The following is an 18,365-nucleotide window of genomic DNA, read 5'->3' as shown; positions in this document are numbered from 1 at the left end:
TTTCAAGACTTGTAAAGAACCCTGTATTAGAACTTACAGAACAGCATAGATATCATAAAATATTATCACATTTTATCACAAGTTATCACATTATATAATGTGAAATATCCAAACACATTTTCAGACCCAGGACCAGACCACACACTCCTACAGGAAACAGTCAAGATACAAACACATAAACACACACACACACACACACACACACACACACACACACACACACACACACACACACACACACACACACACACACATTCTCACTGGCTTACCTGGTCACAGCCAGCATTGACCAGATCTTGAAGCATCTGCCTGTTGACCTCCCCAGCGCCCGCAGGGTGTCCTGACCCAGAAGACGGACCTGACTCATTGGCAAAGGGCATGAGAGACTTGCGGATTTCCCGCAAGGCATTCTGGTAGTTGGTGAACTTCTGTGGTGGTCGGAGTTGTTGCTGTCGACTGGCTGTGTCTTTCCCACTCTTGCAGTCGGCCCCTCTGCCGCCCTCTGTCCGGGAGCTGCTCCCATGAAGTGCCTGGCTCACCAACTTAGCCGGCTGCTTCAGACCCTCCTTGATCTCCTGAAGTCTCTGGCGTGTGTTGCCCACATACGGGGCAGCTGGGAAAGTCTTGGGCCTCATGGCCTCAGTGCCCAGCGCAGGCACCTACTCTAAAAAGGGAAACGCACACAACTGGCACTCCCACCCTACACCCTCCAAAAGATCCCTTCAAGCTGGCTGACCTAAATAGATAAAGATTCTCCAGGAGCAGATTGGAGGCACAGATGTGGGAGTCCTCCCCCGTGTCCCTTATTTATTTTTCACTCTCTTTGTGTTTGTGATTCTTGCCGATGCTGGTGGGCTGGATGAAGGTGAAGTGTGGTACTACAGGCATTCCATGGTGTGGCTTTCAAGGCTCAGGTTCCAGCTTATTCCAGGAAATGCAGCTGGTCACGAGGGCATCACGGAGCCAAACCATGATGCTGCCAATCTTCGCCTGTGGAGGAAGATATGGAGTTAGAGCATGGAGACTGTGGTCATGCATAGTAGGCATGTTTTTTTTCCTTTTCTAAAATTAAAGCTAGGCAGTTTACATCTTAAGCACAGGAGAGCTGTTCTTGCAATTAAAAAAACAAGTGGGTGGAAATGAACCAGAATTACAGAAGGTAAAAGGATGAGGAATTTTAAATAAGTTAGCAATTAAAAGCAAGAACTACCATGGTATCAGTGGACTGCAGCATGGTATAGATCAACATACCAATATTGATGTGTCACATTGTTTAAATTTCATGTAAGCATCATATACAGTGGATATTATGAGTGGATTTTCACTGTCCATTTAATGTCAACAAGTATCAAAGGTTACTGGGATACAGCAGGCTTTTATGAAGAATAAATGTGCTGAAAAACCGACCCACTATAGGGTTTCATACTGTTTTTCTGTGGTGTTACATCAGAGGTGGATGACAAATTCAGGTGATAGCATAACCTCAACTTCAAAAACTGTCAAAAAATGTTTTGACAGATTTTCAGTAATGTTGACAAAATAAGACATCACATCACATGAAACCAGTTTGAGACCGGTTTAACCTGAGTCAGATTCAGTATTAGTGCTGGTGCATACCTAATGCATAATTCAGGAATGCTGGGGGTCATGAAACACCTCCCCATCAATGCATAGCTGCGGTTGCAAGAGTCAGCCCCCGTCACTGCATACTTTTGCTACGTGGTCATTGGTAAACACCCATGTGAGAGCGCAGGGCTCCAGCATGGGGTCAAAACAAGTCAGCAGCCCTCCCTGCCTCAGCCTCTCTGCCTGTGATGCTCCCCTGTGATCAGACATTTAACACCGTTTGACAGTCTTATCTGCAGGAACATACTCTGAATTCTACCACAACAGCAATACTCCTCTGGGGCAGATGGTATGACGTTTGGAGTGAATGCACATGTTACTGTCAGGAGGCTCACGTGAGGAGCCGCAGTTCAGTGTCAAACACTTATATCGGGGGAGACAGGATGAGATGTGAGGCGTTAGGAAGGTTTTTGCTGCGATCAATACAGAGGGAGATATGACAGGGAGCGATTTTATTAAGGATAGTAACCACAACATTTGTATCAAACACTGACCGACTCTGGCACAAGTTACACCTTACATACATATCTGCGAAAACTGCTGATCGCCACTATTCAGCATCTTTACCATCATCACTCACACTATTAAAAACCGATGAGTCAGTGTATCCCACAGGAATTTAACGCTGCCAGGATGGAAAAGATGTCGACCATCCACAGACAATAAAACTCCCCAGTGACAGAAACACAGATGAAAGCAAGACTGTGAATCTTCTGCAGCGTTAGCGGCTCTGAGGCTATACTTAGGGACAGAGATGCTTTGAGCCAAATGCTAACATGCTCACAATGTTAGCATGTTTATGTTTATGAGCAGCTCACATGCCACAGATATCTTTGTCAGCCGAAGAAGAGAAAGAGAAAATTTCAGTTTGGCTGGCAGGTGATGTCTGGGCTTCAGATACCAATCTGGTTTGTTACCTTCATGAAAATACTGCCAGAATCAGCCTTTTGGCAGGTTTCAACATGGCTGTGCTTTGAAATTCTTGACTGCTATTCAACCATTTTGTAAAGCATGAATCAACCGTTAATTGATCTGGTTGTATTACAAAGAGTCTGACTGGCAGGTAGATTAGTAAAGGAAATGTAGCTGATTATGTGAGCAACTATCATCTTGACACATAACATGACTGACAACTTGAAGGTGTTTCCTCCACCAAATCTTCTAAATTCTATTTCAGAAAACATTTCATGTTTACACCATTCCCATGTACTTCAGACAAAAACTAGCTGTGGTCATTCATTTCAAAAAAATATTTTAATCGTTTTAACCCATGGCTGTGTTTGCTTCAGCAGCGAGAATTAGCTGACATGAAGTACAGTGCTGGTTTATCTTAATTGTACCAGTGGCACAATGTGGAAGAAGGTTAAGTATCGTCCTGTTGTAGACTGAATCGTAAAGTGGTGCGAACTACAATACGCATACAGATAGACATCAGACAACTCAGGGTTCTCCCCAGAAATCTGTAGTGTAGCAGCACACCGTCATCCGGGGGGGGGAATATTCAGCAGCTTAAATATTTTGGGGGTTTTTTGGGTCAATTTTGGATGAATTCAGAAACTACATAATTCCAACATTTAAATGTTTTGGTTTGTACCTCTGACAGGCTTTTCTCTTAGCAAAGGACATCTGAAGCTCATGGATTTTGTGGCATTTAGTGCTATCCACCATGCCAAACTGACATGGGTCATAACATAGACCAACTGAAGACTGGCACTCAGTAGAGCGCATACCTCGACAACCATGATTTCAGCTCGCTTGATCTCAGATCTGCATCAAACTGTACTCACTCATAGATAACAGCCACCTAAACATGCTTCATTATTCCCAGAGAAAATGTCAAAAAAAACCCACCCTATATTGCAATATCAAAGAAACAAAGAAAACATTCCTGGATCTGTCCCTTTAACCGGATCAGCACCAAATTTGAATGGTGTCCATTATGAGCTGAAACCCATCCTCCATCCAGACCAACCAACACAGGTGAAGACATAACCTCTGTGTGTTTGTGTTAAGGACCACTGAGGATATCTTTAATGGAAAGCTTTCAAATGGGAATTTGCAGTGGGAAAAAAATTACTGTTTCATGTGATTTTCGCATTCACTTACCACGTTGTTAAATTCTGTATTTAGATTTTTAAAAAATACTTTCTTATTAATAGTGTGATAATAATCTCAATTATACTGCCCAGAGCTACTTTCCAGGAGATGCAGAACAGAACAGGGATCATGGCATTCACATCAAAGGATCCACACATAAGAATCTGTTGAACTACACCCGCACCCACCCCCTCTCTGGCAGACTGTATCCCTTTGGGCCATTTCTAAGAAAGACACAGCCCTCACTGTTTGGACAGATAAAACTTTGTATAGACAAAAACATGTTTTTGTTGTTGTTGTTTTTTTTTTTTTTTATATTGGTGGGTGGTGGGGTAAGGGCAGGGCCAAGTGTGCCAAGCTGTATGAATGTTGCCCCATCACTGGGATCTCTTGCCTCCATTCCTGTGATGCTTTAGGCACCATGTCTGACCAATGAGCATTCCATTCCACAAGTAACTACAAGTAAACTCATCGCACTGTTGAATCATGAGACAGACTATGCTGACCAAAATAAACCCCCACAAAAAAAAAGAAGAACTATGGATCATCTCTGTCTGGAAACTGGCTTTAGGGGGGTATTAGGGCAGGTCTTTTTTTATTTATCTATTTTTCACCAGAATTAAAACGTGAAAATAAATTGCAAATCTCTGCTCAGACACACAGCCCAAAACACCCAGCATTCTCCAATACTTAACCCTAATCTTCACCAATTCGTACCGAAGCCTTATCTCTACTTGGACCTAACCACTGACTCAGGACCACATTCCACCCGAAATGGGCAGAAACGTTCAGCATAAAATATCCACACCTCGTGCCAAGAAATGTACTCCATCTTCATCAAGTGTTCAAATTCTACTTAGTACGTAATTAAAACATGTGTGCAAGTGGGTCAAGACATACTTGTTTTAACAATTTTCACAAAGTAGTGAGGGTTTTCATATGAATGTCCCTTTAACAACTCCATGAAACAGGGAAATAAGTTAAATAACCTTCAACAAACCAAATGAACCTAAATTGTAACCTGCAGTTCCTCAAATGACTTCATATTGACTTCAAGAAAAATCTGACTTCACTCAAGTGAAAGGGAAAAGGGATGCAAGTTTTGGGTTGTGTCTTCATGGACAGATCTCTGAGCCCATCAAACTGTCTTGCGCAGGTGAGTCAGCACACACCAGCTCAACTCTGACTTCCTCCTCTTTTCCAAAATTGTACTGTCACTCTTTTTTTCCCCCCAATTCTGACAAAATGTTGGAGATAAAATCTGAGGAAATGTGTTCTGAGATCTTGGTCGACCAGTATTCAACACAGAATGCTCTATAACATTAACAAATCACAGATCATATCTAACCTTTCCTGGCTGCTGCCAGATGTTATCAGTCTTGCCCTGATAACTTCTCCTCTGCTTGATAGATCTCATGTAGCATCTCTGCTGCATTCGGGAGATAATCGGCAAGAGGGGAAAGAAATGAGCTTCCTAAAGGGCAACTGTGAAGCTGGTGTAGTGTATAGATAAAATAAACAACTGAGATGAGGGAAAAGCTAGTGGCATGGACTGCAGCTCACATATTCTTTGAGACAACATTAAAAGTTGTAGAAAACTCACTGCCGTTGAGAGAGAGAGCATGTGTCAGTATGAGAGAGTGTATAGACTAGGATTTCTCCAAATGTGTGAGTAGATTTAAAAACAGGAAGAACTGTAGAAACATTTCATTCTGAGCCTATCTTAACAGAAAAGAAGGTCAATCCACCTTCAACGTTTGCACCCTTGTGTATCTTTTTTAAGAACTAAAGCTCCTTAAATGTGAATATTTTCTGATATCTTCCTCCTCTAGGTCTGTAAACTGTATATCTTTAGGTCAACAAAACAAGACATTTGAGGATGCCATAGTTGGCTCTCGGAAACTCAGATCAACATTTTTGACAATTTTCTGACATATTATTGACCAAACAGCTAATCAGTAAATCAAGAAAATAGTCAACAAACAAAATTGTCTTTGTGCAACCCTTGCATTGCATTACATCCACAAGCGTCTGTCTCATCCCCAACATCACCACACTTCTTTGCTATCTCTCCACCTATTTGGTTTGTTTAGTTTTCTAGTTTACCTGCTGGCGTACAATAAAACACACAGCACAGCTTAAATGACCACAGCCAACATCTGCCAGCATCTGGCTGGCGATTTCCCACCACAGTCATCCCTGTGGTTCTTTCCTGACAGATGCCTTAGCGCTGCCTGTGACAGAATGAAATCCAGCTGTGGCCTCATACCTGACAACCTACCGTTGCACAACCACAACATGAGGCCTAATTGTTTGAAAAGTGTGTCCTCTCACATTAGGAAACACACTGTCAGGAACGTTAAGTGTCTCCGTTAAACTGTGTTAAGATTTCACAACTTGGGACTGACCAGGATTTTCTGTAGGCACCATCTCCCTGCTGCCAGGCTGATTCTTAACAAGCCGAACACCTGAACTGATGATTGAACTGACCAAGTTCAGCTTGTAGTAAATGTAGTAAGAGTGTGTCAACCAGAGAGAGAGAGAAGTTGTGTTAGAGCAGAGCAGTAGCACACCTGAATGAAACACATGTTTACATCAGTGCCTAACCATGCAGACTTTCAGCCTTGGACAGAGTGAAAATAGCTCATTTAAAAAAATGATCTGCATACTTGCATCCTGGGAACCTCTGCACTTTTAGCCCTATTCATCCCCTTCAAAAACTATCCAGGGTTTGTTTGGAGATATTTATGTCTGTTTGCAGCTTGCTTTTAACTACGTCACAATTGTATGTTTATTACAGAGCTATGCACAAAGTGTTGCTCTACTAAAACATTAAAATGAGCACAGGGTGTTGTGATAAATTAAATCTGCGTACAGCTGGAGAGCTCCTGGGTCCCATTTGCTACAGCTCAGTGGCCCCCAACATGGAGACAGAGGTCCTTCAGTTGGGGTCTGAAGCAAAAACTTTGCAATTTCAGCATAACTAGCCCTAACCCTAGCACACCACCACTGAGTACTGTATAAAACAGACTGTTCTGTTGACCCTCCACATCTGTGCCAAAGCTTTAAAACCGTTACAAAATGGTGTCTGTGTAGTTTACAGCCTCTGCCTGGGGGCCATGGACATGAAACCGTTCAGAGAGCCAGCCGTGTTTTAACGTCCTGTGGCCTTCACAAGTGTACCCGGGCTGGGCTGGGGGCTGCGAGGAGCTCCACATTCCTCTGCAGGGAGAACTGAGGTTCCCCTGTTAGACCCAAAGAGGCTCAAAGTGAGAGGAAAGGAACATTCCCTTCTCCATACCCCTCACTTTAACACTCCCGTGACGGAACTTTTTCCTCAGCAACAAGTCGTGGAAATAAATTACAGCACCACTCCCCTCCCCAAAAAAAGTGAGTCTCAACTTACCATGTGATAGAAGCAGCAAGAATAACTCAGATTGGAGAGTAAATCCCGTCAAACGACAACTTTTAAAGTTCCTTTCTCGGTTACGGAGCGCGTCGACGGAGCTGAAGAGCTCAGTGAAGACAGACGAAGTGGGGAAATATGATGAAATGAGCCTCCATTTTCTCCCCAGACTCCAGCAGGATCAGAAATGCAGCACAAAGTTGGACACTCGCTGCATTGTTAACATTCCACGGGTCACGTGACGGACCGACGCACGTCAGCAGGGAGCCAAAGATCGTCTACTGAAACGATGATCCACTCGATGGCTCTGTTGAAGTCAGAAACAACTGTTGATTGGGTTCAGCCAATTAACTGAGCAGACATGTTTCATTAAATGTGATATGGGGATCAGTAAAGTGCAGTTTCATCAAGATTTGATGGAGAGAAATGCGACCGTAACTGTGTGCTTAGCCTACTTATTTGCTAGCTAACATGAGCGTGTGCATTTTATTCTGTGCTCTTTATGTTAATAACCAACACTATGCTGACATTTTTTAAATGATTGACAAATTTTACTGGAATGACAAGTTTGAATTCAATTCATTTGTTTTGATGAAGTTTTATCATCATTTTTCAACTCTTAAAGTCATTTTTATACCTCAGACAACCCAAAGGACAGATCCTGATTTAAAAAAAAACAAACAACAAAAAAAAAAAATCAACAACACAAGGATCCCATAGTTTACAGACATTGCAAGTAATGTTTTTATGTGAATACACATCATCTTTTAAATTGGCACAAGTTGCACAAGGCCGCTGAGGGCACCAACGGCTTACATTCTCAAACTCTTTACAGTGACTTTAAAAAAGAAAACAGAGTGAGACGTCTTCATATTTCCTCCTCTCTGACCGCACATATTCTAGGAGGGGCTTCCTCCAATGCATTTCTCTCCTTGATACATCAGAAAATATCAGTACATTCAGTCACTCCTCTCTGGCCTTGGAAGGAAACTCAACCAATGAGCCAAAGACCACAAATCAGTGTGAATGCAAATATTGACCTGTTCTTTACAATTTGTCATCACATGGATACAACTGGGGACAGAGCACATGTACAGTGAAACTTAATGGGCTCTATGTAAGAATGTGTAGCACTTTACATGTATCTTTATTCATAATATCTTAAGGTGATATCAAAAATGAGACCATTCTCATCTCTCGGTTGTCTATACAAGCCTGTAAACGATTTATTGAAGTTGTTTAACGACATTGGCCTGTGGATTTCTTTGTGAAGGCTCTGCAAACATAGAACACAGAAGTTCCACAGGGTCTGTCTAAATACATATAAACACCCACATAAGTATGTTAAAAAAAAAAACACACACACAAAATTCACACAGTATTGAGAAAGAATCAGAAAGTTGTTGCATTTCCCAAACTTTAATTTTTAGTCACAGAGGCAATCATGGGAAAAACAGAGGAAGAAATGAAACCCTTAGAGGTTACACATCTATCATGGAAGCACATGCACCCATATCAATAAAGGCAAACAGCATGGCAAGACGGGTGTAGTGTGAGGTGCAAGAAAGACAGAGAAAAAACACACAGAACATGGACATTGACCAGTTTGTCTTAACTTGCTGTGTTCACCTCAGCATAGAAGCTCTGTGTTTACTTTAGAGTTGAATTAAATGAAAATGTAACATCCATCATTGACAGCTTTCTGGAAGGATCATCACCATCAATAACTCTCTTATGAAAAAAAAAGAAAAGAAAGAAACATCATGTCATTTCTGTTAGATCGTGACAGAGATTCAATCACCGTTCATCTCACAAAGGTTTCCTAACACTAATATTTGGCAGGTCTCATCTGGTAACAATCCTCTAGTATACATTAACTTTGCCTTTTATGCTCTCAGAAGCAGCAATAGGACAAATTGAAAGAGGTCCTGTAAAGGGTAACTCCACACATTTTGCACATTAAAGTGTGTTTACAGGGCTGAGGGAGTACTACACCCATGTGAAAAAGGTAGCACAAAGCTCTTTGTGGCTCCAAAGGAAGCTGCATGTAATCTGATACATTTCTTCCAGTGATGTCACTCAGTGGCTAAGTTACATTGTGTATATTGTAAGAGCCCCCCTTTTGAATGTGTGGAATAAAAAGGCATATCTTTGTTCCTGCTGTATCACTTGATGGTGTTTTTAAACCATCCATAATAGGAGTGCAATTTTAGACCAGTGGACTGCTTTTTAAAAGCTGGCAACTACATTACCCACAATGCAACTTAGCCGCAGAGTGACTTCACTGGAGACAATTAATCAGATTACGTGCAGCTTTCACTAACTCACACACAGTGGTACTCTCCCAAACCTGTCATCATGCTTTAATGTGGGAAATTGGTGGAGTTGCCCTTTAAAGGTGCACTATGTAGTTTTGGGGATTACATTTTACATCAGAAGAGAAATATCCTCATTGGCTGATTTTGTGAGCAGTGGTAGGAAACCCAAGAGCATACATTATGAGCTCATGACAAAACATAAATGGTCAGGAAAGACACACAGCCTTCCCTGGAGGGGAACATCCAGCGGCCTGAGAACAGAAGGCACATCACTTCAGGCTGTCGTAGCAGACCTATCTGAACTTCACACAGCTTGTGAAGCAACATGTGGTACCAGAACTGAGCCTGTCCAGTCTCTGTTGTAACAAGATTCCCATCATGTGAAAGACCGTTCTAAATTAATTCTGGACCCTGAGCCAAAAGCACAAACCACTGTTGAAATGTTTAACCCCCCCTAAGAGAGACTAACAATCCACACATCATTACTTAATCACATCATTTGGAATTTATCCACACTAAATGATACATGGGTGATTAATATAAACAACAATTGATGGGAACATCTACTGTACACACAAATCAATTATGATAAGAGATGCTTTGATTTAACATTTGAGTGCCGACTATTTTTGCACGTTAAGCTTACTAACCAACCAGGAAGGGTCTAAAGGATATTGTACGATGTAAAAATAAATATTTGTAGAAAACACAGGCTGATTTGTAACAGCAGTACCAGCTTTACAAACTAAGGCACCAGCAATGCAGGACAGCAAAAGACTTGTTTCAATAAGCAGGGTCTTGTTTTACGCACATAACTCTTCAATCATCATCAGATGTTTTCTCAAGATACAATGCAGATCAACAGAGATTCCTCAGTTTATGTGACTATATGTAAGCCCATATCTTAGCTAAATTTGGCAATCTGTTAAAAACATCAAAAATGCATTTAAGTGGCTGGGTAATGCTTCATTAAAATAGCCTCCAGCCCTGTACTCTAACAGAAACATCTCTGTGGTATGTACTCATGGTCCAAAACAGCTAAAGTCATTTAGAAGTGAACGTACTGAACAGAGTCAACGAGAATTACACAGTCACAAAGTAAATGTACATTCTCTGGATGCTAAAGTGGACACGAGTGTTCATTAAACCTCATCAACAACACTTCAGTGTCTTTGTAGGGGGGAAAAAAAATCACTGGTGGCCTTTGGGAAAGCTCTGCTTTTATAACACACCTCTTTCAATCACCTGTAATGATACTTTGATTCAGTGTGACTGTAGAGAATTGCAGAAGCATGTAGAAGAGAATGGGGCTTGATTTGAGCACACAAATGCCTGACTATCAAGTTTTTCTTTGAGAACACATTATGAGTTTGTCCTGCTCCCTGCTGTGTGAGAATAGACAAAAACAGATTTACGGAACTGGAACCTGGAAACAGGGAGGACAACAGAACGTCTTTTTGAGATCTCGAGCAGGAGTGGGCAATCTGTCACTTTTTAGCATACATCAGTCCTGAAGGTGTCCACATACACTTTTCAGATGGACGGGAGGGATTGTGATTTAATATGCCCCAACTTCTGTTTCCAAACTTGACATACACTAGCATGCCCTCGCTGCATGAAAATGACAACAGTAGCCAACTAGATGCTGTACTCATTTGATGGATATCTTCATATTATATTCATATAATATTATGCTTCAGTGAAGATAGATAGAACTTGAATAGATGTTTTTCACCCACCCCTAATCTAAAACTTTGTATGAAATAGGAAGGCATATTGGCAAAACACTGAACTGGAATACTTATCCTGCAGACATCTTGAAACACTAGTGTGGCGTGGTAAATATTGACATCATTGTTAATTATACAGCCTAGATGGGAACAACTGAGTGGATCCACCTGGCCTGACATTCGATCAGTTCAGTATTATAGTTAATCCTGACCTGTGGTGAAGTAGTTTTTATTGTTTTTTGGCCCATTTCAGTCATTTTAAGACAAGTTTCTACAAGAAGGGATGTCTATTTTGTGTAAAGTCATTAATACCAGCAAGGCTTCCTGTCAATCCACAACCAAGCAGCAGTAAACCAAGGAACCTAAAAGGAAGGAAGGGTCATTATGCCATTGAATCTTTCTTTGGGGTTAGGCTGCGCTGCCAGCTGTATTTAAGTCTATGGGAGATGCATAGAGAAACACTAAAAAACAACATATCTACATCGTATGACTTCTGATGAAGAAATGTCCCCAGAAAATAAAACACAACAGGTAGTAAACTCCTCTCTGAAGTGTGTTCTTTCCTTTTCCTGAAGACATTTCTTCATCAGAAGTCATACGATGGAGTTATGTTGGGTTGAAGTGTGTTTCTCCATGGATCTCCGCCTGACATCAACACAGCTGTCACCAGACTGGCCCCAAAGCGAGATTCAGTGACGTATTGACGCTTCCCTCTTTTTCATGTTCCTTGCAGTAAACCAGGAAGCTGTTGTTGAAAAAACTCCTGGAAATTGTTTCTATGAAGTCAGCGAACACAGCAGATAAATTAACACCAGGCCCCGGCCATATGGTAGTAAAGTTGTTCTGTGGGTGGTAACAGGTAGCTAATCATCCCATAGTGATTGTATTCTATTGTTATAAAATCTAGCTGGCAGGCAAAAACGTGTTAAAGTGCCCAAAAAAGGGGGTTGGTTTACACCCAGTAATCCCTCAAAGCCCTCATTAACCATGATGTGTTTCTATCCTGCATGGCGAATGGGCAGAAAAAACTCTTATCTGTGTGCTGCTCTCCCATGCATGCTGTTCTTATTTTCACCTGTTTTATTTGACTTGGTATTGTTCTTGATTTGTGAGCAGGAAAGCAACAAAAGAGCATGTTTATGGAGTAATCAGTGAAGTCAGCTGCTCTAAAAAAAACCCCAAAACTGCAGACTCCAGCATGGCACAGGATTGGATTAGTGGGAAAGTCGTCTGAACCACCCAAACAGTTTACATACCTCAGTATTTGTAAATGGCTAAAGGTACATTGTAATCACACAGTTGTCATTCAAAGCCCACATTAAAGAAAATAACATCCGTTGCAGGCCTGCCATTCTTTGCCAGCTGAGTTGCATAACTTGATGACATCACATCTTAGCAATGTGGTTTGTGGATTTGCGAGAAGTGCTCTTATCTCCGAGTAAACACCGGCCTAGATGACAGCCAAACACATACACTGGATGTGTAAATTGAAGTGGATTAGGATAAATCAATTTTTCTACAGTAACCATGTAGTGTTGACACAGGGAGAACATGGAATTAGGTCCAAAGCAGTAAAGGGAACTTAAATGCCTGACAGCATTAAGGAGAACTAGGCATGTCTATGAGTCACTCTAGTGGAGCAGCAGAGATGCACAGGTTGTTTAAGGCACAGGCAACTTGCACAATCTTATCAAAGGTCGAGACGTTGGACGTGCGCTCAGAGGCCGTGGTGAAGGGGCTCTCGACTGGGCCTGTGAGCATGGCGTACCTCTGCTTCACCATGGAGAGCACCCTGTCCACATGCCTCTGCACACTCACTGTCTCAGGGGAACAATCAGCAGGCGGTGAGCCCTCCGAGCCCTCGTACGCTGTTCCTTGGTAACGGCCGGCGATTTTAAACAGGGCTCCTCGAGCAGCCACAGAATCTGCAATGTCAAGATCCCGACTTGCCAACACGACATCGCCTGGGAGGAGCTTGCACAGAAGGCCACAGCCTTCAGCCAGGCTTTTGTCACTGACGTTTCCAAGCACGCCCCTAGAAACAAAGGTGACGACACCTTGTGGAGCCACACCAATTAGATACTTTAACACATTATAACTTATCCCTGCCCCCTGTGAGCTTGCCACCACCCTATGCTGCTGCTGCTGCTGCTGGTTGCCCCGGGAAACCGGCTCCTCAAAGGGCACAGTGAAACAGTCTATGATGACAGCGCAGTCGGGGTGGGAGGCGCGCAGAGCTGCTGGCAGGTTTTTCCGGAGCTCGGCTCGAGAGGGCCAGAAGACGGCCGTCGGCACCAGATTGGCAGACATGATACTCACCATCTGGTGCACTGTCCTGGTTACTGTGCCGACTTTCACACCAAAGCGGTAGGCCAGGTCTTGGTTGCGGAGGTCCAGACGGAGTCGCATCAGTGTCAGCAGCAACTGCTGGAACTTGGAGAGCTTAACGTTTTTCATCGAGTCCATGTGAGGTGCCAGCAGCCACATGACTGTCTCCAGGACGAAGTAGTTGGGTAAACCGGTGTAAAATTTTACTTTCTCTGCATCGTTCCTCAAGGAGCTCTCAGAAAGAGACATTTTCTCCACAGACTCCCTGAGGGCCTGGTTCTCCTTCTTCAGGGCTTTCAGGATGTCGTCAAAGTTAACAGGTGCATCAGACGTCTGAGCGAACCTTCCCTTCTTGCAGTCACTCATAGATTCATCATCCTCGTCATCATCTTCATCAGTGCTGAGGGAAGAAGATGCGCTTTCCTCCACTATGGCTTCCTGCTCCTTCTCCACTGGATGCTCTTCTTGGCCCTGCTCCCCCACCACAGACCGACCCTGGCCCTGCAGGAACAACAAGGCGTTGGCTGCCTCCACACGTGCTTCCTGCTTGTCCAGGACCTCCAAGGCACCTGGCTCTTTCATCTCTGGGGACAAGGGAGCTGTCGTGAACACAGAAGGAACATAATCTGGCGAACGTGGATTCTTCACCTGTTTACCTGCATAAAGCAGAAAATAAAGCAATAAATGGGGAGGAGATATTAAAATCTGAAAAAAATAACAAATGACTTGTCTGTTTATGGCACTACCCCAGTCTACTCCAGTCAGTAGAAGTTCAGGACAAACTGATGTGGGCAAGCAGCCATGTTTTTTCCCCTGTGTAAGCTGGTACATTGTCCCACCCAAAAAGAGCAAAGTGAGCAGTCTGATAGCAGCTAAAATAGCAACAGACTTTTAGGAGCTGGTTTTAGGATAAGGATCTGTATAATGAGGGTTCTTGTGGGTGTGACAAATTATAGCCTGTTCTGATGGAAAATTAAAGCCCCCTGTTTGATAAGTTACTATACACAAGTATGATCTTGCAGCAACGCAATCTTACGCAATCTCACTAATCCTAACCCTAACAGCATACTGATGAAACAGGCAGTAGTGTGACACAGAACTAATCGTAACAGGACAGAGTCATTAGATTAACTCTCACACAACTTCTTGTTCTCAGTTACACAAAAACTCCTGCACAGCTTCCTCTTCACTCTGAATTAGGGGTGCACCAATCCGATATCAAGATCGGATATCGGCCCCGATATTGACAAAATAGCTGGATCGGGAGTTGGAAAAATTAACAGATCCACGGGACGATTCAGGTTTTTTTTTTCTCCTCCGTCACAGCACATCATTCATCAGCAGCATGTGTGCTGCATGCGGGAAGAGCAAAAGTTGTTGTTTGACCAACTTTTTATTAGTTTATTCTCAGGTTCAGCTGCTATGTTTTAATTTGAATTCCTGTTTACGGGACTTTGCACTTAATATAATTATTACCTGTTTACAATGTTTGATTACTGTGTGATTACTATTGTATGTTCAATCAATACACTGTTTTGTTTCTGCGGCTACATTTCATTTATTTTAGGTAGTTTGATTACATTGTGTTTTTTATTTGAATGCACAAATAAATAAGAATTCACATTTTATTTACATGTTTACAATGTTTGGTAACCCTTTGATTATTTTGTCTTAGTTTGTGCCTTTAGTCTCTTCCACATGGTGGAAGGTATACAGTTTATTATTAATTCAACAACGGTATCGGATCGGTATCTGGCATCAACAGATACACAAAGCCCAGGCATCGGTATTGGGACTGAGAAAGTTGGATCGGTGCATCCCTACTTTGAATCAAGACAAATTCAGGGATGCAGGATACATAGGGCCAGATAAAGTATCTGCCCGATATTGGGAAATGTATATTCTTGGCTGTATGTGGTTATCAGTGAAATTATTGTTGATAAAGAGAACCAATAACATGAAGCCAAATTGCGTTCATTGACTTGACAAGCATAGTACAGTCAGTGGTAAGAGACGAGAGATGAACATGGTGTTGCTGGCGTGGTCGATTTTTTACAGTTTCAGAGGAAGACAACACAATTGCAATTTACCAAAGATCCTCTGGGTTGGTGTATATTGTATTTCTATTCTATTTCATCTCATCTCATCTAATTGAGTAGATTTTTGTTCTTCTCTTAGTCGATTCCTACCACACGCTGCTGCTCCCTCTTGTTGTTGGCACACTGTTTATTCCCTTGTGCTGCTGTGTCAAACAGAATTTCAAATCAGTAAAGGTATAGTACATCTTATCTGGATATTAAATCATCCATATTTTCTCATTACTTCTTAATCTTTTGTACCTTTTGGTGTAAATAAACTAGAGTTGGTTAACTTTTTTTTTTTAAATACAAAAGTGTGAAAACATTGGTAAACATATCTGGAGAGGCAGGTAATTATTGGTTAACGGCTTAAAAATCGATATAATGCATTATTGAAAAATACAATGACAACGTTTGGCTAATCGCTTTTTCTGCTGCTTTATGTTTCTTCTTCCGCTCCAGTTTCATACATTTAGTTACTAGTTACTAGCAGATTCGGATTACTCAGTGTTTATAGGCTATTCATTGTGATGTGTTACCAATCTGATAGTGTTGTGGACATTGTGCGAGAGAATGCTGCATCAGAACCAAAGTAACAGATTTTTAAATTTGTACATTTTTATTGCCAATCTGCCAAATAATAGTAATAATAACAACAACAACAATAATAATAATAATAATAATAATAATAATAATAATAAATCACAGATACAGAGAATCAGAAAATGCTGAATATCGGCCCTGATAATCATCCAGGGCCAGCAATCGGTCTACCCCTGATCGAAATATCTTCATGTTATGAATCAGAACACAACAATAATACAGCCACAGCAGCAAATAAAACTGTGATTCTAAAAGCTGGCATACACCAGACATGGTAAACTGTGACATAAAGAGGTATGATCATAACAAGAACACATTTTCAATATGTTTGGGCTATGAATCCTTTAAAGTATTTAAAAAAAAGTGCAATGTGTAAGAGTTTCAGTTCAAACCATTCTGCTGCCTGCTTGTCCAGCTCCAGTTATAGTGCCATGACACCTCCAGGCGGCCCCCTCCTCCTCTAGTCGGCTAACTGCATGGCAAACTGAGCTAACTAGCGATTGGCAGCTACAGTCACGGATGCTTAGAGAAAATACAGTCAGCTGCTAGACCGCTGATTTGCTGCCCCCTATTTGTCTGGAGTGTGACGCAATCATCCACCTTTAACCACACAGCTTTTTAACGTCCTCTGCCCGAATAAACTGAAAGCAGAACTGACACAGTCACGGATATTTGCACTAATGAAATACAAATACCTTTTGCATCAAGTTCGATTATCAATTAATCGTTATACTTTAGAGCTCACAGCTGCAAGTACATTTTGGTTTTCTTACTTGAAGTAACCGCTTTGAGGTTTTTCGTTGGTCGCCAACGTAAGCTTGGCTAAGTTCATGACGTCACTTCGGTTCTGATAACTTTAGAGTTAATTACTGACTAATAAAATAATAATAACTGGAATCGATAATGAGCACAACTTGATAGTTACGAAAACATTCACATATGAAATGTACCACCCATTGTAATTACGCCACAGTGACGCCACTGTACCCTCTAAATTACATATTTACTACTAATGTACCCATATCAAAACCGAATAAAGCGCATGTCGAATCTCTAATGAAATATCTCTATGTGAAGTTCCAGCAACATTGGTCTGACCCGGATCACAACAAACCGTGAGATACTTCTTGTTCCAGCCCTGCTCTGCACTCACACGGTACCTGAGATGAAGTGAGTACTACACAGCCGACTGCCGTCGTTCGGCACCCAGCCCTCTCGATTCACAGCAGCTATCCAGCGCTGCTTCCTGTCGGGGTCCCGGGGGAAACGGTAGAAAGATAAGGTGGTGCCCGGTGTCCTTCTGTTCCTACAGCCTGCCACCACACATGTGTGAACCATAGTAAGGCTACGGAGAAGCGTGGAGGTGTGCGCTGCTATTTGTTGGCTGTTTTGACTCCCAAAATGGTGGACGACCAGTGGGTGGGAGAAAAAAAAACGAAAAAAAAAAACCTGCTGTAGCGTCATCAACGGTCGTTTGCATCCAGCGATCTAACTGGATAACATTAGGGCGACGTCACTGATATGCGATCTTCACTCACGCGGTGCTGCATCAGATCACACGGTGTGGAATAAAAGTTAACCAACGCAGATACCGTGAAAACACCTCTAATGTGAAGCATGTTTGGTTTCAGGAGTCTGAGGACTTACGAGGTCACGGGGGCAGGAAATATTAGCACAGCGGTTCGGCTAGCATAACGTAGATGATTAGCTGGATGCTACAACTCGCTGACGTTACCCTGGTTACCTGATGATGACAGCGCTGGACCCGAGTGGAGCTAACGACTTTACAGATATCTGGCTTTCAGTCACAGCACACAGCAGTGATTCTGCTCATTAACTAAAGCACCAACACAACTTTGAATGCAATGCAAGGAGGAATGTAAGTTTTTTTAATGTTAGATTTTTATCAATTTTGCAGCTGTATAATTACTTTATTTAAGGTGAAATACATTTTAAGCAGATGAAAAAGATCTCCATTGCCTAGATTTTTATGCCTAAACACACTAAACTGAATAAACAATGTGACCTTAAAGGATGATACATTTTCATACTGTTTTATTTTACGTGGCAGACCCTGCCAACTTTCTAGCTTCAAACAGTGCTCTGGGACCTTATTTTCCTCTGAGAACAGCTTGTTTATTAAGTTACTGAGGATTCAAAATGTCTGAGTTTGTATTGT

General features: G+C 42.0%; 2 protein-coding genes across 4 annotated transcripts in view; both read right to left on the bottom strand.

Moving 5' to 3' along the window:
* The window catches only part of lats2 (large tumor suppressor kinase 2), a 32,338-nt gene extending 24,968 nt beyond the window's left edge, over window positions 1–7,370 (bottom strand). Inside the window, exons 1-2 of the mRNA XM_037109754.1 lie at window positions 7,130–7,370; window positions 270–990 (exon numbers count right to left, since the gene is read on the bottom strand). Coding sequence (XP_036965649.1) covers window positions 270–635 — 366 coding nt within the window. The 5' untranslated portion in view covers window positions 636–990; window positions 7,130–7,370. The remainder of the gene's footprint in view (window positions 1–269; window positions 991–7,129) is intronic.
* Window positions 7,371–7,826: 456 nt separating this feature from the next.
* LOC119025465 lies at window positions 7,827–18,292 on the bottom strand. Of its 3 annotated transcripts, none has more exons than XM_037109035.1 (2): window positions 16,579–18,292; window positions 7,827–14,161 (listed from the first exon to the last, which is right to left on the bottom strand). In XM_037109035.1, exon 2 carries the CDS (start codon window positions 14,085–14,087, stop codon window positions 12,804–12,806), a length of 1,284 nt encoding a protein of 427 aa, XP_036964930.1. In that variant the 5' UTR covers window positions 14,088–14,161; window positions 16,579–18,292; the 3' UTR covers window positions 7,827–12,803. The 3 variants fall into 3 exon arrangements, with proteins under 3 accessions (XP_036964930.1, XP_036964929.1, XP_036964931.1); XM_037109034.1 differs by having other exon boundaries at window positions 17,347–18,292; XM_037109036.1 differs by having other exon boundaries at window positions 17,834–18,292.
* Between the last annotated feature and the right edge of the window lie 73 nt (window positions 18,293–18,365).

This window comes from Acanthopagrus latus, chromosome 9 (assembly GCF_904848185.1).
Source record: "Acanthopagrus latus isolate v.2019 chromosome 9, fAcaLat1.1, whole genome shotgun sequence".
NCBI classification, from domain to species: domain Eukaryota; kingdom Metazoa; phylum Chordata; class Actinopteri; order Spariformes; family Sparidae; genus Acanthopagrus; species Acanthopagrus latus.
The sequence above is the reverse complement of the archived record's forward strand: the minus strand, read 5'-3'. Positions and strand labels throughout refer to the sequence as shown.